The 26,120-nt window shown below is 41.4% G+C and overlaps 1 protein-coding gene across 9 annotated transcripts in view; it reads left to right on the top strand.

Moving 5' to 3' along the window:
• Positions 1-26,120, top strand: part of DENND1A (DENN domain containing 1A) — a 537,868-nt gene that overhangs the window by 307,329 nt on the left and 204,419 nt on the right. For all 9 annotated transcript variants that reach the window (XM_007194701.2, XM_007194703.2, XM_007194700.2 and 6 more), the window contains 2 exons: positions 8,091-8,191; positions 25,028-25,073. In XM_007194701.2, coding sequence (XP_007194763.2) covers positions 8,091-8,191; positions 25,028-25,073 — 147 coding nt within the window. The remainder of the gene's footprint in view (positions 1-8,090; positions 8,192-25,027; positions 25,074-26,120) is intronic.

The following is a 26,120-nucleotide window of genomic DNA, read 5'->3' as shown; positions in this document are numbered from 1 at the left end:
AGAGCTCTTAAGATTTAATTAGTACAACTGGTGAGAGTGGATGGTGAATGAATCCAAGCAACAGAGAATAGTCATGGCAACTCGTATGAGATTTTCCACATCCACCCACTTCTCACTAGTCACATAGTCATTGACTAAATTGTCATTTCTTGTTCAAGTCTCCAGTCATCACTATGTAGAGCTGGAGTGGCCTAAGAAGCTGCTGTGTTCACTTGACCTAGCATTACCACCTGACCAGCCTCCCAGGGAGGAAGACTAACCGCTTCCTGTCTTCATCTTTCCAGGCTCTGCTCTCCTGCCTCTCTCTCTGGGAAGCAGGCCTGATTCTTGCCCCAGGCAGAATTAACGATTCCTTCTTTATATGCTAGCACACTTGAACCTCTGTTACAGCACCTCTTTCATAATGCATTTGTGTTGAAGTTGATTGTTTGCATTTTGATCTTTTTCTATTTTAAATTGCTTGAGGGCGTGGCATGTACACATAGTGGATACTCAGTAATTGTCGGATTAATACAGATCATAGCACTGAGGCAGTTTCCTATGAGCTAAGAGCACGAACTCCAGAGCTAGACTCCCTAGGTTTATAGCCTATTTCTGCCACTACTGTGACCTTACACGAGGTCCTTAACATCTAGGAATCTTAGTTTCCTCATCTGTAAATGGGAACAATAATGCTACCTACCTTTATAGGGTTGCTGTGAAGATTAAGTGAGTTAAATAGTACATGTAAAGCACTTAGAACAGTGCTTGGCAGATAGTAAATGCTGAGTAAGTGGCCGTGGTGGTGTCTGTTTATAGCTTCAATCTTTCTGAATTTACTGTCACTTTCTGAGGTTGGATTTGTCTGACAAAACTATGCAGGGGAAATTTTTTTTTTTCCCTATGCCTTCAAATCTAGTAACTCCTACCACCTGAAGGTTTCTTAGTTTCTTTTTCACGTGTGGATGCCTGATAGATAGGTTCTCACGATTCTATGTTCAGTTATGCTTTCTTTCTTTTAAAAAATGAGATTCTTTATTAAAGCAATATATAAATTAGCTAAACATAAATTATGATCTTAGAAATATTTTCAAAGAAATGTAAATATCCACTTATACTAGACTTGGGGACGAAAATAGATTTCTTCTTGAGTACCAACTTGGATCCACTGCCAATGGTTGCACATTCAGAGGGATCCGCAGGCCATGTCCTCACTCCACAATCAGTTAGAGTATCTGTCGTAGGCACAGAATAGAGAAGTAGCTGTCCATGTATTTAAATGAATTGTTATCAATCCCAATGTAATTTTACCTTTTTCATCTTAAAAAAAAAAGTCTGCAGTTTCCTCACGTATGGTGCTATAGGCTTATTTACACTGTAGTTTACAATACCATGGTATCTGCCTCTGCTTTGGTAGCTAAAGCTTTTCTCTGGCAGTTTTATCTGCTTTGATGTTTTGAAGTGTCAGATCTTGGCATGAAACTTGTTGCCCTTGTTAATAACTTACTCTGATTACTCTAGTTAGTAGGTAGCTTTAAGAAAAAAGAAGAGAAGGCGGAAAGAGAAGTGATTGAGTAGGCAGGTGATTGCCTGGAAAAGCTTCCTTCTTGCCTGGATGACCTTTCTCTTAGTGTAGGGCACTCGACTTGACTCCATGTTGCTGTGTTGGTTTTTGTGGGAATTTTTTCCTTCCCTTTCCCCAGAGAATAGTAGAGAAGCAAGAGGTATGATGAGTTCCACCCAACTTAATGAAAAACTACTTGAAGATAGATTGCCTTTCCCACTCTACAAAAAATAAATACAGAAGCATTACATTTCAACTTCTAAAAAAAGCAGGATATTCCTTCTTTCTACTCACATGTCCGGCATCTGTCTAGAATAGCTGAAGGCCTTTGATTTCTGAGGCTTTCTAATTTCTCTTCTGCTAAAGCATCGTTGATAGTTTCTTAAAAAGCCAACTCTCCCCTCACTAACTATAGTAAACACAATTTGAACCATTTATAATTAAAGGTTTTTCTCATACTCTTCGAAGGGTTGAGTACATTAACTTTCAGAGTCCCTGAAGGTTTTACTTAAAACTTTTTGCTGATCTTATAGTGGGTTTTACATGTATGAATAAATAAAAATCAAAACACTGTTTGAATCACATTGTCTGAATCATGGCACCATTTATTTCCTTATGACCACAAGGGTGGTTTATAATTAAATAGAAGAATCTAGTTCTCAAATTGAGAAAGCTAACAACTTCTCGAAGACACATACGGTTTTCTACAATTGTTCTACATAGGATCATTTTTGGTTGAAATGGGTAGACTGAAAAGTGACCTGTCTTTAAGGTTAATAATGTGGTACTCTTTCTATATTCTTTGTTTTATCAGTTTCCTGATGTTTGTGTTCAGAGGAGAAATCCAAATGGCTCTAACCCTGTGATGAAGCAGGTGTCAATTTAATCTTTTAACATTCTGAGTTCTTGGATGTGAATAGCGACTCTGACCTCTGATTTTTTTTTTTCCCCTCTTTCAACTTTTGGAACTTGGAATCTCATACCTCTTCGGAATTTACAGCTTCTAGTTGTGATCTATTAAGCAATTGCAATTTGTTAAATGTCTGATAATCTTGTCTACCATTCCTCATGATGTTAAGCTGGAGGCATTCTAGCATTCCCCAAACACTCAGCACCTGCTCTGTGTCAAGCATAGTTAGAGATAAGGAGAGAATCAAATGTGGTCTCTGTCCTTGTGGAGCTCACATCTTTAGTCTCATGCCCCTGGTCTCCTGAGATTATCTACCTCTGAGATCTTTAGAGTGTCAGGGGCCACGCATGGAGGAAGGCTGTGCTCTCCACAGTCAGGTGATGGAGATGGGGTGGCTGAAAGGTGGTGGTTCCTGGATAGCACATGAATTTCAGGTGCGCCCCTGTGACTGCAGAGATGAGAAAGCACAACCAACTTTGAGACTGAGTCTGTTGTACTTATGCTTAGTCAAGTATGGCTGAGGAAGGGAGCTGGGGCAGGGGAGGAGAATTCTTTACGTCAAAGGATGGCAATTGCTCTAGATCAAAGTTGTCAAAGCTGGAAGGGGGTGGAGGACAGGGATCATGTAGTCCAGCCTCTTGTTTTCCATACTGAGACCCAGGAGAGGAAGTGACCTGCTCAGATCAAAAAGAGATTTAGTGGAAACTCCATGAAAGTATGTGAAAAGGAACATGACAGAAAGCCAGACTTTCCAGTAGGTGTGCCCACATTGGAATCTAAACCTTTCCTTTTAACACTCATTGTCTTCATTGTCTAGAACTTCCTATGGATTAAAGATACTATACCACCTTACTTAAATGTAACTAATCCTCAGGAAGTGATCAGCTCTGTGTTTGTTTTTAAAATGATTATTTTCTGTTAATTGGCATTTTGCTTTAGATGTTTGGTCGTCTAACAGCAAGGCAAATTCTACATAATTTTCTACATAATTTGGCCATGCCAACAGGGACAATATTTCACCTAGCTCAGAATCCTGAGCATAATGTATTGGCACAGCATAGGCACTCAGCACAATAGTTAACTTATGCATTGTGGAGATGGCCATCATAGTCTGACAGACCTGGATACGAGTCCCAGTTCTGTCACTTACTAGCTGTGTGGCCTTGGGCAAGTTATTTCACCTCTGAAACTGTTTCCTTATCTGTGAAGTGTGGTGTTGAGTGTATATGTGTGTACACACACACACACACACACACACACACACACACCCCTACCTCTAAAATACTACTTTGCAAGACCCTAAACCCCCAGCATGGTGCGTGGCACATACACTGTTGAAATTCCTTTTTTTTTTTTTTTTTTTTTCCATGTTAAATTGCAGAGTTACTCTTAGGAATCAGCTGAATCGGTATCTAAGATTGTGACAGTCTGGGCATTATCCCTAAGTAATACCTCAAACTGGAAAAAAAAAAAATGTGTCTTTGTGATTTTTCAAACCCTATCATTGATGGCTCTCCATTCATGTCCTACCTCCACTGCCTTCTCCTTTCTCTCCCTTTGCCTCAAAGGAAACTATGGAGCCATATAGAAAGCTCCAAAATCAGACTGACCTTATGTACCTTTAATTGAGGACAGAATTTGCTAAAAGTGAGTCCAAAAACCCACCAGTGGTTTACTTTACAATTTGTGTCCTGGCTAGACTGGCTGTTGGCTGTGTAATTTGTCTAGTTTTGTCTGGAGTCTTAGACCATTCAGCTGCTTCAGGGCAAAATCTTTTGGGGTGTCATTAAATGGGATTGATAATTGGCTTCTGATGAATATTCATTGTGACTAATGACTTTGGGCAAATTTTACACATACTATCTTTCTATTCTCCCACTGAGTGAGATTTTGATAGAATCATTTTCCTCAACTTGCACTTCAATTAAATATTCACAATACCCCTTTGTTGACTACAATCCAAATTGTATACTTTCATTACTTTTAAATTTTGTATTCTGTAAGGAATGAGCATAGGCCTTTAGGACCCTTCTTTTTTCTAATGGGGTTGGTTTTAGAGTTTTGTTTTTTTTAAGTAAGTGGCTAATGATAATTTATGGGATGTATGTTATTTCTGATTAAGCATAGATATGTCATAACACTTTTCTGTGGTGCACTTAGCCACTATTTCTAAGAAATGATGCACATTGTTTGTGCCATTTAGTATTTTGGAAAAGAGCCAAACAGCTCCTTGTTTGTTTTCTTAATCAAATGGGTAAAAGCATTTTACTCCAATTGCAGAGATTTGGCCCTCAGAAAACCCCACAATGGAAATGATGATCAGACATCTTAAAAGTTTGATTTTTATGAGGGATAAGTAATTTTAAAACCTTGTCATTTAGCTTACTAGGTTTTTTTTTTTGAGGCTAAGGAGACATGAAAAGAACATTGTCTGAAGATAAGATCTCTGCCACTGTGTCGCTTGAAATAGGATTTTGACTCAAACCGATTTAAGCTAAAAAGAGGCAGGTATTCAAGTTCTGTCTCGACCAGGAACATTCTATTGAATGACTTTTTCAAAGGGAATTACCAGTGAATACATGTGATGGTGATGCCTTACATCTGTATGGCACCATATAGATTTTTAAGTGCTTTTATTTGTTTATTTGTTGTGTCGTAGAGTTACAGAGTAGGCATATTATTGAATAAATGGATGGATGAAGCCATTGACTTGATTTTCCAGAAGTGGCATATTTGTATGTCCAAGCTTGCTGCTATTGTGTTGGAATTTGAGTCATATATATATATACCCTACTCTGTGAGACTCATGAAAATGTTGGTCCAGTAGTATGAAAAGCCAAGCCACTAACTATCTTTATATTGTGAATATATTCTAAGTGTGAATTGTTTTTTATTTATTCAAGAAACATTGCATTATCTAGCACATATACATACATGCATATGTATATATACCTTGTGCCACTGAGCAAAAGAGAGACAGGGTCTTTCTGTACTTTACAGTGAGAGGACAAACATACAGTCATAGTCCCATTAATAATGGGGGCACATGCCCAGTGGAGCCATACAAGGCTTTGCAGAGGAAGGTAGTGCACAGAGACCCGGGGCAGGAGGAGTTCGCTAGGGGTGCAGATCTGGGCCAGTGGGAATACAGAAGGGAGGAAAAGGAGTACATAACTACTCCTAAATCTGCAAATGATTTATTCCAAGGATAAACTTGGAGGAAGTAGTAGAGATTGTGGCTGGAGATGCTTCTCTACAGGTAGACAGGGAGCTGGTGAAGACATGAAGACATGCCTGTTCCAGGTGTGCCCCCAAGTACATTTCCGAGCAGGATGTTACATGACTGGACCTGCACTTTAGTAAGAGTACTTTGGCCGTTGGTTAATGGATGGGGAGGAAGAGCTGGGGCCAAAGGCCAGTGAAACCCTCCAGCCTGACTTGAGGGTGGAGTTGGAGTAGTTGGTTCATTTTCCATTCACTCAATACCAGCAAAGATGTTTTATCTCTTCTGAGCCCAAAGAGATTAGTCATGTATACTATGACAGACAGCCTCCGTTACGCTGTAACCTACCGAAATGGATTGAGAAAAAATGGATTAAACCTACAAGCCTTGGCAGAGTCACTGGGAACTGCTCTTGCGAGCTTGTTGGATAAGCTCCTGTTCGTGGCATGTACCTGATTTAAAGAACAGGGTCTAGAGGGAAAAGGAGGGGGAAAATTAGGCCCTGGATTTAATACACAGCTCTCACAACTGTGAACCATCAGCAGAATATCCAATTTAAAGCTGTTCATGTTACACTAACCTCTGGGATTCTTTTAACTGGGCCTTGGCGCGTCACTCTTTTGCCACGTAAATGTCCTTCTGTCAGCAAAGGCCAGTTAACAGCTTCCAAAAGAAGCAAAGTCCTCAGGGGAACAGGCTTCCCAGAAACCAAAGAAACATTAAAGAAAAAAGGCAGAAAGAAACATGTGTTGTTGACTTTTGTCACTTCATAGTCCTATCTCCAAAGGTGTTCGTTTTTTTCCTTCTTTCACTATATTGAATTTTGTAGCAATTTTATTCCATTGTATCTTTGTTTCCTAATTTTTCTGTTATATCAAATACTGATTGTATGATGTGTCTAGCTTTTAAGAAAAAAAAGAAATATGAAATAGGAACAAGTCAAAAGAGGAGGGAGTCGAAGGATTAGTCAGTAAACAGTGCTGGAGCAATTGATTAGCTGTGTGGAGAAAATAAATTCTCACCTCAGTCCTCAAACCTAAATTAATTCCAGCTGGATTAAAGAGTTAAATGCTGAGGAAAAATTTGGAGGACTTTCTTAGTATAAAAGCAGTGGAAACCATCATGAAGGAAAATATTTGCCCATGTAATTATTTAAGCCTTCTCTTTACCCAAAAATTCAAAGAAAATTAAATAAGGATAAGTTATTTTCAAAAACATTGCAAAGGATTACTATCCTTTGCATATCCGATATTTGCTTTTAAATCAATTTAAAAATGCTAATTCTCATTAGAAAAACTGGACTAAGAATATGAACAGACCATTTACTTAAAAAATATAGTTTAGAACATATAACAAGATGTTCAGCTTCAGTCATGATCAGAGAAATAAAAATAAAATGAAGATAGGTACAGTGAGGTACAGGGAGGCCAGCATTCCAGTACATGGGTGGGGGAGTAGAAAGAGCCTCAATCCTTCATCTATTTATTATATTAATACATTTATTATATTTATTAAGTGCCTTAAAATATTTATAACCTATGTCTTTAAATTCTGCATCTAGGAACCATATATAAAAATTATTGACCTGATCTGATTATATGAATTAATGATGGAAGAGTGGTTAAATATAGTATGAGAAATTCATTGAGTGGCATGAAAAGATGTTTTCTAAGAATGTTTAAAGATATGGGGAAAATGCCAGCAAATAATGTTAACTTAAGGGCAAATCAACACTGTATTTACAGTAATCCTGATTTTTATTAGAAAAATCCATATGCATGTAATACCCCAAAATGTTAAATTATTTTCAGATGGTGAAGACTTTCCTTTTTTTTTTTTCCTAGGGAGCATTTTCTTTTTTTTTTTTTTTTTTAATTTTATTTATTTATTTTATTTATGGCTGTGTTGGGTCTTCGCTTCTGTGCGAGGGCTTTCTCTAGTTGTGGCAAGCGGGGGCCACTCTTCATCGCGGTGCGCGGGCCTCTCACTATCGCGGCCTCTCTTGTTGCGGAGCACAGGCTCCAGACGCGCAGGCTCAGTAATTGTGGCTCACGGGCCCAGTTGCTCCGCGGCATGTGGGATCTTCCCAGACCAGGGCTCGAACCCATGTCCCCTGCATTGGCAGGCAGATTCTCAACCACTGTGCCACCAGGGAAGCCCGAAGACTTTCCTTTTATCCCTTTCTCCATTTTCTAGATTTTTCTACCGTCATTGTGAATTAGCTTCATAATCATGAAAAAAATACATTTTTGGGAAAAGGAAGCTCTCATTAAATCTGAATTAGGGTTATTGAGTTAACTTATAATTTTAAATATGTTGATAAGTATATATTTAGTTTTATTGCTGAACTCAAATGACAGTGTTTCCTGACTTTAATTGTTTAGCTCTGAATCTCTAATTTGCTTCCGTTGCAGTTGACTGCCTGCATCCACGGGTCTGCTGCGATGCTGTACCCCATGTTCTGGCAGCACGTGTACATCCCCGTCCTGCCTCCACATCTGCTGGACTACTGCTGGTAAGGCCACTGCTTACCCTGTCCTCTGCTTTTCCTTCTCCAGAGAATGACCAGGCAAGTTAGGTCTATAACTTGTAATGCAGTTGGTGACTCTAAATTAAAAATACTAACTTCAAAGTGATCTGAATTTTAGATCACCTGATTGCATGGCCTGTTTGTTTCCAGCTTTTCATATATATCATGGCATTCTTAAGAGTTCAAGTGGGTAGATAATACCTTCTGCGTTCCTCAGTGTAGGGAAACCAAAGCACCAAGTAGTTGTGTGATTTTTTTTTTTCCTAAGACACAATGGAAACTGGTGTCAAGAACAATTGAGATCCCTAAGGTCTTCAAGTTTCAGCCGTGCCCTGGCACGTTTTGTAAGACTTGCCCTCAGCTGTGGTTTGGGAGCACAAACCAGCCTTCAAAACTCTCTGAAGTCTTTTGAGGGGAATTTCACTATTCAGTGAAATGTGTTTTAGTGGAAGGAAGGAGGGAAGGAAGAGAGGGGAGGAGGGAGGGAGGGAGGCTGACTTGCTTTAGAGTCAGCTAACCACTTGGGCAAGTCACTTGGCTAAAAGCTTTGTTTTCTCATCTGCAAAATAAAGTTGTTCTATACATAATTATGTAAAGATGGAATGAAATAACATGAAAAGATACCATGTAGAAAAGCTGGCTCGTAGTAGATGCTCAGTAAATGTTTCTGCAGAAGCATCATCTTCATCACTATCTGTCTCCAATAGATTAACAAAAAAGACTGTGTGATCTAATGTCCTTATAAATGATTTCTTTCTCCAGTGTATTATGATTAAAGACATTATCTCCATACAGCTCAAGTCAGCAGAAGTTGATAAGGGAGCAATACACATGTATAGAAAAGGCTCTGCACTGTCTGCCAGAAATTGAGAGCTTCAGGAGAAAGGGCCCCATTTGAGGGGTCACAGCTTTGTCACTTAAGAACAGATGATTCAGGACATTTACCATTGGTTCAGAGAGATTGAGTCCAGGTCAGTCATAATTTTTGCCGGTATCTCCAGCCCGTTTTGCAGTCCTCTCAGTGAAAAGGTTCACCCAGGTAGCCAAATTATCCTGGGAATTTAAAGGTATTCAGGAGTCCTTCTCATGTTATGTGTTGGGCTCATCCTCATCCCAAGAAGCCATGGGTTCAGCAAAGATGTAGCTCAGGGCCGTGAAGTGAAGATCAGCGGCCCTTTCTAGTGCATAGCGCTAAGTGAATTGGCTCATTTCTCTCTTTAGTGTGTATCTTTCTTATCAAGGTGGATCTCTTTATCCATGCCTTTCTCCTACCTCTCATGAGATTAAGGGGCAATTTCTCTGCATAGATTTGTTGCTTCTTTTGAGCTTCTGAACCAACTCTATTGGTTTTTTCTGCTGTCACGTATCTCAAAGGAAAGGACCGTGTTCTCTATCCAGTTCGCTGTTTGAATGAAAGATTGGGGGGCTGGGCAGAGGCAGACACAGCCGCCAGAGAGGAGGAAAGAGGCAAGGGGAGAGAAAGAACAAGCACACCCAAGGAAGGTGGAAGGGAGATAGAAAGAAAAGGTGGGAAAGGGGACATATGTCCCCTAAGACAGACTCACACAGTGACACCCAGTCCCCTTAAGCACAGAGGATCTGCTGACACAGTGCCCCGGCCCTGACATACAGCACCCTTCACAGGCACGCACCGCCCCCCCCCCCAGTACATGGCCCCATACTCACACACACAGACAGAGGTCCCTTCCCTACAGACATGTGCCTCAGGGTCCCCCACACACCTCACCCCAGACGTGTGCTCTACAGGGAAACCTTAGAGTTCTCCCTGGAAGAGACTCACCTGTGTGTCTCGATGCTTCAGGTAGGAACACCCAGGGGCTTTTGTGTGCAGGGATTGGTGGAGCTGAGAAAGTCATTGGAGTCCCTCTGCCTCCCTAATGGTACAGTTTTCACTTTCCATTATTTGGAAAGTTTCAGTTGCCAAATTGTTAGCTAGTTGAAAACCAGCAGCTTAGAGCCCCAAAACTATGGAGAAGAAAATGCTCTGTCAGTAACATCAGTGATAACAATAGTTGAATCTCTCCTTTGGCCCCCATTCGTTGGACCATCTCCTTACATCTGTGATCTCATTTAATTCTTCCAGCAACCCTGTAAGGCAGGTATTATTAGCTCCATTTCATAGGTCAGTAAACCGAGGCCCCTAGAGGCTTAATAACTTACCCTAAAATAGATGTTAAATATGTATCATTCCATTTTTACAAAAACAAATGAAAATTATGTGTATATATAACACAAAAATTAGATACACACACACACACACATACATACATACATACATACGTATAGAGAGGCAGAAATCTGAAAGGAAATACACCAAAATGTTAACAGTGATTTGTGTTGGGGAGGAGGGGAGGAATTCCGCATGATCTTTATTTTCCATGCTTTCAAATATTTCTATCGACACAATGAAAAAGTATAGTTTTTTTATAATTGAAAAGTTTCATTTAAGAAAAAAATCAGTGTTTATTCTGGCCAGTTGTTCTTTCCAGCTGCCATCTCAGGTCGCAGCCCTCCTTTCTTGTTTGCTTAGAGGATTTATTAGCTGTTTCACTCTTTCCCGTGGAAGCTGACCCGAGATCCTCTTTTCAACTTCCTCTCAAACTCTAACCCTTTCAAGAACTGTCACCAGCCTGACCGAGAGCAACGGTGCTGACAGCTCTAACCGAGAAGGGGAGACTTGGCAAGGACGGCTGCGAAGCCCTTGTCACCCCAAACTTTCACTCCGGAAACTCAGAGTTAAGGCTGGTAATTTTTGGAGCCTGAGTGGGTTTTGTGATTAGGCTCCATATTGGAAGTTTCTGTTTGTGTGATAGCAGTCTCTCTCCTGATCTCTTGTTTTCATGAAAGGACTTTTTGACATCTGACCTAAGGATGATTACAGGCCTGTGGAGATTGATATCTGTTTACTAACTGCAAGATATAGGAATGATGAAATAAAAGACCCCAAGAGAAAAAACAGATCCTCTATTCAAGGCTTGATTTGATCACCTTCAGCCTGCTACCACTGCTTTGGTCAGAAACTACAAATGTCATGAAATTTGAGTCAATGCTAATAACTTTATTCTATTGTGCTCGGTGACTTTCACCACCGTAGAGTTTAATCTTTGGTGGTAAGAGCCAGCAAGGATAACTAGCATTTTAAATAATGTGCTAGGAGCCTGAAACATGTAGATTTGAAGGAGGTTTGTTCCTCTGCAGATGATTTAAATGTTAAGTACGTCCCCATGCAGGGGATACACGAAATGGAATCTGAAAACTATTATCTCCTGTAGAAATGAACTCTCAATTTACTCACTGCACAGGAAGGGCAGATTCTAGTCATTTTCACTGCCAGCAGGTGCCCTTTCTATGCATAATAGACTTCGCAAGTGTAATTAACACATGAAGACCACTGCTGCCAGTTTTTCTTCAGGTACATGCTGCTAGGAGTTTTCAGGACAACAGTGTAGGTTGTAAGAGCTTTCTACATTGCAGTTGAAGATGAGGTGTTCATTGACTTTTGGACAAAGACGTGCTAAATGGGGCTGAGCCTAGACCCTACTATGGGTGTCATAGGTCACGGTCCGAGGACCCAGAGACCCCGAGAGCTGTAATGTGGCCTTTGGTAGAACAGAAGTCAGTGTAGCAAAGCTCTGGGATGCAGTGAATAAATGGAAAGTATGATGCTGAAACCCTGCAATTATGTGGAAGACTAATTGCACATTCACAAATACAACAACCAGTTATTTAAGTTAACTTTAATTAGAGCTATAATCACAGATTTTAATTATCTGAATAAATCCATTAAATACAAATAGTCTGCCCTAAATATTTCCCAAATTAATTTTTTTTCATGTTCCTTCCCATTTTTGGGGAGAGTGGTCAAGAAAGTGCCTGGGCTTTGTATTCAGACACACCCAAGTTCAAATCTGTTTCATCTCTTATTAGCTGTGTAACCATTAAAAGTCTGTTTTACCTCTCTGATCTGCCATTTCGTTTTCTGTGAAATGGGTTCGATTTACCTGCTTTGAAGAGTGGCTTTAGGAATTAGAGATACTGATCATCAAGTGGCAAATAGGGGCCATTTAATAAATGGTGGTTGCTCTTATGGTTATTATAAACATGGGGCATGGATTTTGGTTTCCAGAAGGTCTAACTCACATCAAACGTTCTTCTTGCTTCTGCTGCCTTGTGAACTCAAGGGAAAACTTTATAATTCATCTTCTCTTTTTACCCATCAGATTGTTTTTATTTTGATTTTTTTTTTTATTTAACTTGGGTTATTGTATGGTTGTTTTCATTTGCAGCTGTGGCATAAGAATGAAAAGAAAAGAAACAAAAGCAGATGGCAGAGAAAACGAAAGGAGTAAGACATTTCCAGCCCTTATGAATATTTAAAAACATGTGCTGCTGGTTCCTTTCTACTGAGATCTGTGCCATTCTCTTGATTTTGAAAGTGAAAATGAGAATGTTCCCTACCTTGGCTGATGGCAGCCCTGACCTTGGCCAGTGTTGGAAGAGCTTTCCCATTTCTGGGACAAAAGGATTAACTTGCTGATGAAAATCAGTGTTCCCTTTCATAATAATAATCACCATCTATCGAGTACAGCCTGCAAGTCAAGCTCTTTGTAAACATTATTGCAAATCTTTAAAATCAAACTGTAAGGTAAACACTAGCTCCATTGTATAGGTTAGAAAATTGAAGCTCAGAGGGGTTTAGTGACTTACCCACCATGACACAACTAAGAAATGGTAGAGCCTGCACTTGAAATCCAAAGCCATCTCATATTAAAGCATTCCTTAGTAATATCCTTTAAAGAATTATGGAATAAGTTGTACCTATCACCAAGATTTTGTGAAAAAAATCCTTTACATAGGCTTTTTGATGACTTGCTAATAATTGTGGACTTATGTTATCATTCATTATTATTCATTCGTTCAACAAATATTTATAGAGCACTTAATATGTACCAGGCACTATGCTATGCTATGCTAATTAAATGTTACTAATAAAAGGTCCCAGTAGAAGCCATATGGTATTTCCCATGTAAATACCTTTTTCTCCCTACTCCTTCAGAAGTAGTCCTAAATGAGGACCACAAATCATTTCCCAAATTGAATTGCATATTTAGGTTATTCTGGACACCTGTTAACATATTTCCAAATATGTGATAAAATATTTCCAAAGCAGATCAGGACAAGTTCATATTTTACCCCCAAAAAGGCAGCCAGGCCAAGAGCCAAGTTAGTAGCTAACTCCTGATGTTCTCTGAGGGCATGGTTGAACCAAAAAGTTAAATCAAGTGTGTACAATTAAGGTTTGGATTTTGTATCTGACTTTGTAAAATACTTCATATTTTCTGACATTTCTAGGTGCCGCTGGAATCCATTCTTCCACCCAGAGTGGAAGATTCTCTGTGAGACAGATTCTCTGTGAGACGTACTAGTTCTAGGCTCTTTACCTGTGCTGTATATGGGGTTCTGAATCAACCCCCACAGGCTGCATTACGTATTCCGTCTAGGATTTTTAGCAAACAGTCTTAATATGCCTTTTCACAGGGTGCGTAGTCCATGTGGGTGATGGGGCATCTGTCCAGACACAGCTGTGAAGTGACAGATGATCAGAGCTGGGTCCATTCTAATCTCTGTCTTCATTGATGCCATGAAATTTTGCACAGGGAATAGATTGATGCTAAAGTAAGTGGGATTGTTGATATTCTTGGTGGCAGTGATAGAAATCAACAAAATGTGGTATGGTAGAAACAGAAAAACCCGGCTTTGGTTCTGGCTTCCCCATTTACTAGTTTTGAGGTCGCTGAACACCTCTGAGCCTGTTTTCTCTTCTGTTGAATGTGAATAGTAATAGCTACTGATAAAAAGCAGGTGTTCCATAAACAGTAGGTACTCTTTTTGTTATTACTGACTATGTGTATGTATTTGTAGTCAATATATATTAACGTGTATGTGTTTGTATATGTGTATATATATAAATGATCCAACAATCCAATTCAAGTTCACAAGACCCAGGTAGGATGGAAGTGGATTAGGTAGACAGGTATGACCGAAATTCTTTTCTATTTATCAAACTCTGGGCTGTGCAAGTTTTGCTCAAGATTAAATTCTAACACATAAGTAAAAACTGTGTCGTTTCCATTTTGCAGCAAGTATTTATGAGTGCCTTTTATGTCCCTGGCATTGGGCATAGGGAGATAGGAGCTTATAGATGGTTCTGGATCTGAGGAAACACTGCTTCACAAAAGAACTCAGGTGTCCAGGCAAGAGTTGGGAGGTTTTTTTTTTTTAAGCTAGGAGGCATCAAGGGGCCATGATAGGTCCATTGCTCTGGGGGTACAACCACTGCAACAGGAACTCATCTGGGAAGATAGGAGGGGATAAGGACCAGGATTTCGGTTTCAGACAGAAGGAGGAGGGAAGTTGGGTCTGTGCTGGGCCTGATGGTTAGAAAGTGCACAATGTGTGTTGGCTGAACAAAGTGAAATTATGGATTCCTGGGTAAATCCCTTAGTAAGATTTGGCTGAACTTGACCTTGAGGTTTGAGCAGAGAGGGTAAGGAGTAGAAAATAATTCAGGCTTGGAAGTCAAAGCTCTGGGTCCAAATCCTGGCTCTGGTCCTACTGAATTTATGTCTTTGGGTGAATCACACAGTCTCTCTTTCCTCATCCACAGAATATAGCTAAAAATATAGTTCTCCGTAAAGAGCCTGGCATCAAGTAGGCACCTAAAAAGAAGTTGTTAGGTGATGACAGTCACTGAGCCCTATATTGAGATACACCTTCATTTCCTTCAGCAGCACCTAAAACTGAAAATGCCAAGAGCCTTTGGAGGAAGCTTTGGACAATTTCTGAGTAAACTGTCTCCCTGGTAGAAAATGGGAGAGAGAAGAGATGGCTCTTTGCATTATCTATGCTGTGGATTCTGTAGGAATCTATATCTATACTGTATAGGTTTTATAGGAAAACTGCCTTTTCAAGTTCTCCATTTGATTTTTAAAAATTGAAATGTAATTCATATACCATAAAATTCATCCTTTTAAAAGTGTACAATTCAGTGGTTTTTAGTATATTCACAGGGTTGTGGAGCCATCACCACTATCTAATTCCAGATCCATTAGGGTTTTTTTTGTTTTTTTTTTTAATTTTTATTTATTTATTTATTTATTTTTGGCTGCGTTAGGTCTTCGTTTCTGTGCGAGGGCTTTCTCTAGTTGCGGCAAGCGGGCGCCACTCTTCATCGCGGTGCGCGGGCCTCTCACTATCGCGGCCTCTCGTTGCAGAGCACAGGCTCCAGACGCGCAGGCTCAGTAGTTGTGGCTCACGGGCCTAGTTGCTCCGCGGCATGTGGGATCTTCCCAGACCAGGGCGCGAACCCGTGTCCCCTGCATTGGCAGGCAGATTCTCAACCACTGCGCCACCAGGGAAGCCCCGATCCATTAGGTTTTTAATGCCTAATTTTTATTGTTGTTAGTAAGGTAATCCACCCTTATTAGTTAAAATAATACTTTTTAACCTTTCAGAAGTATATATAGCAAAAAAACAAGTGTTCTATAAAAATGAGTAGTCTATGTAGATGGTTGGCATCAGACCCTTAATCTGATCCCTCCAAGGTGCCCCTGCTGGCACAGGTGCTAGGAGTACAATGTGTGACAGCTCTCATCCAGCCTCAGCATTGACATTCCTGTGAGGGTGCTGAGGCTTGCTGAGGGTTAGAGAAGACATAGTGTCCCTTTCCCACGGGAGTGACCCTTCCGCAGTCGGGGATGGTGGTTGTTGGCTCACCCATCCACCCTTCAGGGAGCTCTCCTGACTGCAGCCCACTGCCCCATGGTCCTTCACATCCTTTGCTGCAGCATCTACATCTGAGTGTCTGGACCCACCCTGCCAGTCCCACCTTCCCCGTCCCCTTTCTGCTGCCTGATGTGGTAAAGGGCAGCAGCCTGCCTCCCTTGCCCCAGTTTCTGCCTGGCCTCCATGGGACATAGCTGGCTCTTATCTGTTCTTATATGACCAAGCCTTGGCCTGGTTTTCCATTTCTTGTGTCACATCCTGTATGTAATTCCTCACTCCTGCCTGACCTGGAGCCTGTCTTGAATCCAACACTTAGAAAACTCTGGAATTTCTAAGACATAGTGTAGTGGTCTCTGCAGCAAAGACATTCTACATATGTTCATGGTCACCAGTAGCGCAGGAGCCACAGACCATGTAATGTCATCCTCAGAGAAGCTTCAGCTCTGGAGGAGGTTACCTTGTGGCAGGGATTTGGGGATGTGTCGCTACCTCTCCCACAACGAGAATGCATGAAGCACCAGCGTCGTGCTAGGCTCAGAGTTCTCTCTCAACAAATGTGGGTTTGTCTTCCCTGTGAATATTTGAAAGACTGAGAGACTAGGCTAAGAAGGTAATTGGATGCTATGCACCTTGGCATGTGACGTATCTTAGTCCTGGAAAAACAAGAAGAGATTTTTTTCCCCCTTGTTACCACTTGGGTTTTCAACGTTTACACTCTTTTTTGGGGTTACTTTCTCTTGGTTTATTTATCCATAAACCTCTTTTTCTCTTCTTATTTCTTCTGTACATCATTCTTTCCTGGATTTCTACGAGGGTCTCATGGGTTGCTGGTGGCTCAAACCTGAGACTTCCTTTTGCGACCTGGCTCTGGCTGTTAACGGTTCTCACTGAACTCTCTGGGGCGATAGAGAGCCCTGTCTCCTGACCTTTCCTCTGTGATTAACTTCTCCTGCTGCAGTGGTCTTAGCCACGGAGCCCTTCCTGATGTTTTCCAAGTCTGTCTCCTTCCGGTAGACTGAGGAGGCATAAAAGGGCGGACTACTCTAGGCTTTGATGTTGACCTCTCTGGGTTTTCGTCCAGGCGTTATCTTTATAACTCTTGTGTTTGTTTCAGTTGGGTTTGGTGGCTTGGAGCGCTCTCCCAACCCCCAAGGTTACCCCAGGAAGCCACAGGGCCACACTCAGGAGGGCATCGTCCCCCCTCCCCACTTTCACCATCAGCTCAGATACACACGTGTCTCGCATTAGCAGGCCATTTCCAGTGACCAGCACCGCGCGCCCAGCTCCTCCACTGCTGTGAGCCCCACGCTCTGGCTGCCGAAACCACAGATGGAAGTGAGGCAGTCTGTGCCGCCTCTCCTAATCCGGGGTTGCTCCTGTCCTCACACGTAGGGCTCCTCATCCTCTGCTATCGCTCATAAATCAGGGAGGGCCAGTTGGAAACCAGGCAAGAACTTAAATACTTTTTCCCCTAAGAAAACCTCGATTAACTAATGGCATTCGCACCCCTTCTACCTTTCAAGTCATATTTTCTGCCTCTCACCAGCTGTGACCTTTGTCAAGTCACTTAACCTCTTGGAGCCATGGGTTCCTCTGTGAATTACGGAGATCAGCCTTTCAAGATTGCTGTGGGAATGAGATGAGGTCATCTTAGGTCCGCCCCACAGCACTTTGTAAGTCTCCTCACGGCAGCCTACACACATACAAGAATATGCTTATTGGCTGTCCACTATTAATTGTAATCTCCAAATAGGTAGGGATCAGAACTATTTTTTCTCTCCTCTGTCCTCAGCCCAAGGTGGTGCCCAACACATAGTAATATTTACTGACTGACTGACCGACACACGGAAAACACTGAGCACGTAGTAAATGCACCATAAGTTGTTAGTTTTCTCTCTTTCCCCTCCCTGGTTGCCTTTTTAAAATGGAAGCTCCTGAGTGACTAGTTTATTTCTCTCTATGGACACCGTGAATCACATTACAATCCTGTTTTCCTCTTTGGGTTGGCAGCTGGAGGACTCAGAGCCAAACTTGCGGCCATCCCAGCAGGTGTGCAGAACCTCACAACACACATTGAAGTACTCACCTCACTCCGGCTTATGTTTTTTCCCTTTGCCCCTATTTTTGTTCCTATTTTTGCTGCTGTATTGAACATATTTCTATAAACTGCCTTAAATTCTATTTAGAACAAGAAAGGGTGTCAATTCATTTAAGCTAGTTGGCAAATGTAGTTTTATTCTGGCTACAAAATGTCCACTTGCTATTTTATTTTTCAGCTGTAATTATCAAATACCCATTTTTTTTCTTAAGTGTAACATAATGGTTAAGTGTAACATAATGGTTTAAAAAAGTTAATGTAAAGCAACAGTAGTATAAGAGACTCTGAAGTAGGAGGATGTGGGCTGGAATCACCGTTAACTGTGACCATGGGCAAGTTTCTGAGAATCCCTTTTTTAATCTATAAAATGGTTGGTATAAATTGGATTATTTGAGGATTAAGTGAGATAAGGGCTCCTGCACAGCCCTTGGTACTTGGTGAGCACTCAGCACGTACCCGCCTCTTTATTCCTCCAGCTCTGCACACAGCCCCGCCATAGACTCTAGGGAATCAGAAACAAAGTTTGGTTCTCCTGTGACTGACAGTCTGGAATAACCATACAAATTAGCGCGTGCTTTATGCCAAATGGGCAACCCAGACAAAAGCCTCTGAATAGGGAGGTGTTAGCAACCCCGGGGTGATCTGAGAAGTGGTGCTTGGCGGACAGCACAGGTTCAGTAGGACTTAGAGGAGGCGGGGACTGGGGCCCACAGGGACACTCGTGGCTCGGCTCAGAGGCAAGTTGGGGTTCCTGTGGTGAGGGGCTGGCCGGAGTCTCGGACAGAACGTGGAGGGGCCCGGGACTTGGCACAGCTGCTGGCGGGCCCCCAGGGAGCAGGTTAGAGAAAACCTCCGAACCTCCTTCCACTTTTCTTCCACAGCCGGGCACGTGCTGGGCTCCTGGGAAGCAGTGAGCTTGCTCTCTCTCAGTGTGACAGACTTGGGTTCTAGTCTCAGGGCTGCTGTGTGACCTCAGTGAGTTGTTTAGCTTCCCAGCCCTCGTTTCCTCATCTGTATGGAGGGCGGTGGTGGTACCTACCTCATACCGTGGTCCTGAGGGTCCAGTGAGAAAGTGCCTGTCAAGCCCTTAGCCTAGTGCTGGCTATGGCAAGTGCACCATGGACAGCGCTGGCTCTTCCTGGCTCCCTGTGCGGCACTGGCCATCGCATTAGCTTGCGGCCCATCTGTCTGGTCGCTTTCAGGAAGATGAAGACTAGGATTATCTGTGTTCTCCAACAAGGTGTGTTGTATGGTCTTTGTTCGCTTTCTTTCCCCCGTTCTGTTGTCCTTTAACCTCTCTAGCAATGCCGCGCTTCGTTATTTCAGAGCAGAATTTTAAACTGTAAGACAAAGTGTGTTTACACGTTTGTTTCTTTTCAAAAAAGAAGGAGGGGCGGGAGGGAGGGAGAGAGGAGGGAGGAAGGAAGGAAGGAAGGAAGAAAAGCTCAAATGAGTAAGACCAAGAGTTTTCCTTTCCTTTAAAGACAGTGAACTGAGGAAAGACTTGTGGGCTCCCTTTGCAGATCTGGGTATTTGGCTAAAAAGGTGGAGTGCCTCTGAGAGGCGAGATGGGTGCTGTGATGTGTACACTGTAATGCTCACTATGCTTTAATATGGGAAAAGAAAAAGAGTAGACCTTCCAAACCCCTGGGTAGCTCCACACTATATCCTTGCTGAGGTCAAAGAGGTGTTGCTCCTGGGGAGGCGGGGGTGGAGGCCCTCCTACCTCTCTCCACATCTCATCTCTCCTCCCCTCCCCTCTTCTCCCTCTTTGTCTTGGGAAGCTGCCTTTTATATATTTGAGCAGCCAGTGTTCCTTTATTTCACCTGACTCTTTTCCAATTAGTAGCCGCTCACCTCAGGGAAACATAATTAAAAGGGCTCTAGTTATCTGGGGGAAAGGAATTAACAAATTGAGAAAGTGCAGTAATAATGAACGGGGACTATAGGATCATTAATAAGTCTGCAGTATCCATATTCATGCCTGTCCATTGCTAGGAATGAGCTCATGCTGCAGGACTTACCTATAAGAGCAGTGCTCTGCATTGCGGGTCTGGAGTTGGTGAGAGGATTGGGCGAATAGCCCCCTTGGTTTTCCAGCACTCCTTTTCTTTTGGCTTAAGTACTGAGTATGTGCTGTGGGACAGTATAGGCTTTCAGTCCAACAGCCCTGGCTTTGAATTACAGCTTCACTACTTACTAGCTTTGTGACCCTGGGGCAAGTTACTTCACCTTTCCAAGCCTGTTTCCCAATCTGAAAATGTGGGTAGTAGTGATACCTTGCAGAGTTGCCTTGGGAATTACGTATAAGTGATGCACAAAAGCACCTGGGTTATAGTAGCTCAGTTGATACTAGTTCCTTTTCCCCTTAAGAGGATTCAAAGTAAACATACCTTTCAGGTAAAGGTCATTAAATTGTCACTGCCTTGACACTAGCAATATAACCCCTCTCCTTTTCAGGGGAGAAGGAAGAAAGAATAGCTTTTACTCTTCCAAGATGAAAGTGATGAAGTCAGATAGTGCCATAATTCCCAGAGAACAAAGGCCTAGGGCAGATACACCCTATCCGGCTACTCAGAGATGTACAGTGGCATCCCACAATCGCCGTCAGCCATAGGGCAGTTGTGACACAGTTGTGATGGCCCGCCTATGCATGAACTTGGTCATAGCTGTTAATATTATCACCCCTTTAATTTAATTATGTGCACTGTTGGTTCTGCACATGTTGTGTCTAATTGCCATTTAAAATGTCTTCCAAATTGCAGTCAGATTCAGCATTGAAATGTAAAGTCAGTGTGAATGTTGAAAGGCACCAGAGCGGAGAAGCATGGTGTTCATTTACTATTGGTGAAACAGATATTTGCGTTATTTTCTTGATAAGCAATAAACAAGTTCTTTCTGGGACCTAACAAATGAAGATAGCGTCTAGATAAAGTATTATGTTTTGTTACTGAGATACCTTGGAAAAAACATGGGCATTGATGACTCTCAATCAGAAAATGATTCAGAAGAGTCAGGTTCTGAATGTGAAGTTTTTTAGGACTAGCTTAACCAATTTTTTGCTATATATTTTTTTAAGAAAGCGTGATGAGTGGTTTTACAAATTTGTCATTCTGTGTGATAAGCAAGTAATGAGTCATAGTTTACTTGGTGGTTTTTGCATTTTGGGTGGTACATAAAATCGAGTTTAAATGTTACCCTCTGAAGAAAGTGATAAACAACCCTACTGAACTCAGTAAGTAGACAAGTGACAAGGGAGTGTGCTTGGGGTCAGAAACTCATGTATAGAGGTGATGCCTGTCAGACACCTCACACTCATCACGGAGTCTCGACTGTCCTCACCAGCACTGTGCCAGGTATCCTTCAGAACCAGGGAAGGAACAAGAAACCATTCTTTGGGCACTAAGAGAATGGGTCCAGTCATACCAGCCATGCCAGGGCTGTGAAGAGAACCCCCTTGGACATAATAGCTTACTGAGCCTACCATGTGCTGCTCCTGTGCTAGGCACTTCATGGGTTCTCTCTAATCCTTGCAGCAATCTTGAAAGATTTCCACTGGGGCTGGTACTGCCCTTTTAAAAGACACTTTGCCAAGATATAACAAAAGATATTAAAAACAGTCCTGCCCTTTGACTTGGTAATTCCATATTTGGGAATTCACGCACATGAAGTTGTTCATTTTCATTACGATGTTACTTATAGTGAAAAGTTGGAAGTGACTTAACGTCTAACTCTAGCAATAGGGTTCAGCAAATTAAGGGACATCCATACTTGGTTGAATATTACATAGTCTTTAAAATAATCACAAAGGTTACAGTATAATATGGGAAATGTTAATGTAGCCAATGAGAAAACAATAAAATATATGCACTCTATAATTTCAAAGATATTTTTAAATATTAATGTTAATATTGGAGGAGAATAATACAAAAATAAAAGTAGTTGTGATAAGATGACTTGATCATGGGTGAGTGTGTCCCCCCCCCCAAAATTTCTCTTTACAACAACAACAAAAAACAAACAAAAGAGAATGATTCAGTAGCTGCAAAAACTATTGAGGTATATTGAGAATATAAATTGTTTTCAGAATGCAGGTAGAATTACCCAGTTACATATTTGCTACATTGAGATGTTAAGGAGTCTCTGGGGTTTCTTTTTTCCTCTCTCCCTCTCCCCACTTGAAATTTGTAATCAGTATATTTGCAGAGCAAAAAAGCAGTAGATTCAGGGACACATTTGAGGTTTTGTAAGCAAATGATGACACAGTAAAAGGTATTTGTCCAAATTTGCGTTCATACAAAACATGGCGTGCTGTGATTTCAGAATAAATGTGTTTTAAATATTTTCTAAATACAGAGCTGTTGCAGCCCTAAGTTGGCTAAGAAACTACATTTCTATGACAGGCCATAATTACTCTTTGGTAAATTATTGGGCTTAAAAAAAAAAAAGCGCCTACCTAATGGTACCTGAAGAGTGAGTCTCACTTTGTCCCTTTCTACATCTGCCATCACTTCTAAGACTCCTTTTTACTCTCTTTCATTGATTTTTATTGCAGGACAAAAGGGCATGGCATTAAAACCTACATATTTAAAATTCTAGAAAATTTTTTTTTTCAGATAAGAGCCTATAGTCTTAGATAAGAGCCTAAATTATACAGAGGCTTTTGCTGTAGGTATTTATTTTTACCTTTTTCTCACAGTTGTTTGAATGTCCTTTTCTATACATTAATTCATTTGTTGGAATTTCAGTTCTGAAATTCTAATTAAAACTCAGGGTCATTTGTTACTTGCATGACAGTGCTGGTAGGAGCTGGGAAAGTTTATAAGATTTGGTTAAATATTATGGATTTGAGTTTTCTCCCTTCTCTGTGTTTGGCTGTACTTCTGGACACATTAATAAGTGGCCATTTTTCTGGAATTCTGCACTCTTCCTGCTTCCTTTCATTACATTAGGCAAGGTTCCACTAGATGAGGCATTTGCAGTCTTAAGACTTCCTGCCAGGGTTCAGACTTTGTATTTTTGACATTGAAGCTGTCGTGTTCCTGAAGCTACTTAATTAGAAACACATTCATTTCAGTGTACACTGGAGAAAGCTTGGACAGCAGCGCCAGGCACACTGGGAAGTTTGAGCATTTGTGTAGCTGGCAGCTAAACTAATGGTTTACAGTTTAAGGGGAAAAAATATCGTAGGGCATTTCCTTGCCCCTAGAAGCAAAGGGAAGCTGAATGTGCACAGCAGATACCTTTTTTTAAAAGGAGAGAAGAAGAAGAAGAAAGGAAAGACAACTCCACTTTCACTGCAGTTTTGTGTCTAATTCTTTCTTTGGCTATTATCAAATACAAAAGTCTTCTAGAAGAATAGTTCCCAAACTGTGCTGCTGATATTCAAGACTGGTTTACAGGCTCCCAAGATATATTACTGCAGAGGTCTGTAGTAAGGAGAACATTTTATATTCTGGGGAAGGATTTTTGCTTGAAGAATTTTATTTGTTGAATGGTAATGAGGGAATTGTGCTCTTTCTTATTTTTAAATGTTTGAGCAATTTTAAAATGCACATATGATGTTTAAAAAACCTTCGTTGCCCATCCATTGCTTTCAGGATAAAGCCTAAACTCCTCAGCATTCTGTGGAAAGCAAACCTCTCCTTTTTCATTTCTTACCACTCCTCGTTTCCCTACCCTGTCCCCAAGAAAGCCACCCTCCTAGGTCCACTTCCACGCCACCAGCTGCCCCGGAGGAAAGGTACCTGGGCACCTCAAGTCTGAGCCAGGTATCTTTCCACTGGGCTCATAAAATACCTTTTTGCACCTTTCTCAGGATGTATCCCATGCTGGAGAGACAGATGGAAACATTGTCAGTGTCTCGCTTCCTCTCTACTCCTTGACCTCCCTACCTGCAGGAAAAACACTGGGTGGGAGGTGGGCCTGGGGATTTTAGGTCCAATATTACAAAGTCAGTGTGGCACGGAGGAAGAAGGTTTGGAGTCAAATCCTAGGGTTGCAGCTTGTTTTATGGCATTAGAGAAGTGCTTTAAGCTCTCTGGGCCTATTTCCTCCTCTGTAAAATGGGTATAATACCTACCTTGTGAGGTTGTGTGGGTTAGGAAAGATGAATTTCAAGTTCCTTGTATAATGGCTAGCCCATTTATCGTTGGTAAGTAGCATCATAATGATAATGTATGTGTGTGCCCCTGAAACCAAAGGAAGTCAATCCATAATGCCCAGGTTTTAAAGCCCCTGGAGTTGGGTTCTCATCTCCTGCTCAGTCACTAACTAAGGGAACCCATTGCTCTGGGAATGAAGCAGTTGGAAGGGGCTATTTGAATTACAGTGTCATCAGATGGCATGTGTGCAATTGGGGTGGAGATGCTTGCTGGCTTTGATGCACTTTGTCCAATCAGAATGGACAGTTAGATCACATCTCTTGATGGCAGGAGGAAACAGCAAATAAAAAATCATTCCTCTTTGAAGCACATCATGCCCTCCGTCTGACATTGTTAACTGCTTTTTCTGTTGTAATCATGGCAACAGTGGTTCCCATTTGTACCAGGAACTGTACTAATCACTCGACGTATCTTTTCTCATTCTGATAGCAAGCTGCCAGTTAGATTCCAAAGTGCCATTTTAAAGATAAGGCAACTGAGGCTATGCAATCGCATGGCTGCTATTTAGGGACTAACGCCAGGGTCAGTGCTCTTCCCGCCACCCATGCTTTTAAGGCTGCCCGCATTTTGAAATTCTGCCGAAGTTTCAAAGCTTGGGAACAAAATGTCACATTAGGATTTTTGTTGTGAAAGGAAATGTAACTGTGCATACGTTTATTAAAACAGTTTTTCTCCAAATAGTGAACCATCTGTAATTTTCTGTCAGAAGCAACAGACATTAAAGCAGCTGTGTGTCTCTGTTTCTCTTCACAGTGCTCCCATGCCCTACCTCATAGGAATCCATTTAAGTTTAATGGAGGTAAGTTGGCTCCTCTCCTCCCCAGATATCTCTACTTGCGGTTGTGTTTTGCTATGTGGCAGTGGAAAAGACACAGTCTCTGGATTCACAGCTCTACACACGGGAGCGTGTCAGAGCAACACCTCATGCACAGAGCTGAGCGTTCAGCTTAGACCCTTTCCACTGGGCTCCTGTTTCCAGTGTTTTTCCACTTTGTTTGGAGATTGTCAATTTTCATGGGTGAGGGAGTGAGGTTCAAAGAGGCAGGAGGAAAGGGTTCTTTAAGGGTTTGAACGAGGGAAGGGAAATGATTCACTTTTCAAAATGATGTTTATTCTAAAACACTGCAACAATATTATATTACATTTTTTCTCTGTAGAAAATGTGGTATAGGAAATATACAGAAGTATAAATAGGAAAATTTAAATTATCCACAATACCATTATTCCAGATTCAACCACTGTTAGCATTTTATTTTTCTTCATCCTCCTCTTTATTCTGTGAATATATATTTTGTATAAATGTACTTCACTGATATGGTATAGAATTTTATGTCTTTATTTCATTTTAATATTATGGCATGGGGATTTCTACATGTTTTTGTCTACTCTCAGTAATAATTTTTAATTTGCTACCGGTCCTTCCACTGTTTGGATATGCCACAACTTAGCCATTTTCCTATTACTGTTGGACACTTAACACCGCTTATAATTTTTCACTATTATAAATAGCATTTCAGTGAACATCTTTATGCATAAGGCTTAATCTGCATCTTGACTTACTTCCTTAGCGTAGAACCCCTAAAGTAGAAATGCTTGGTCAAAGCTATGAATCTAAGGCCAGATTGCTTTCTGCATGGCTGTACCGGTTAGATAGCAATTCTTTTAAAGGACTTTTCTGTGCTTTTGTAAGTGCCACTGGTTTGTAGACATGAACCCTAAGCTTTTCCCTCCTCAGGAGAGAGCTGAAATTTGCACTAGAGCAAAATGGGGCAGGAGGTAGGGGGCTTGCCTGTTTTGCACAGGAGATAAGCTCTCAGAGGGAAAAGCTAAAGCCATGTCCGTCTGT

Source organism: Balaenoptera acutorostrata, chromosome 6, assembly GCF_949987535.1.
Source record: "Balaenoptera acutorostrata chromosome 6, mBalAcu1.1, whole genome shotgun sequence".
NCBI lineage: Eukaryota > Metazoa > Chordata > Mammalia > Artiodactyla > Balaenopteridae > Balaenoptera > Balaenoptera acutorostrata.
The sequence above is the reverse complement of the archived record's forward strand: the minus strand, read 5'-3'. Positions and strand labels throughout refer to the sequence as shown.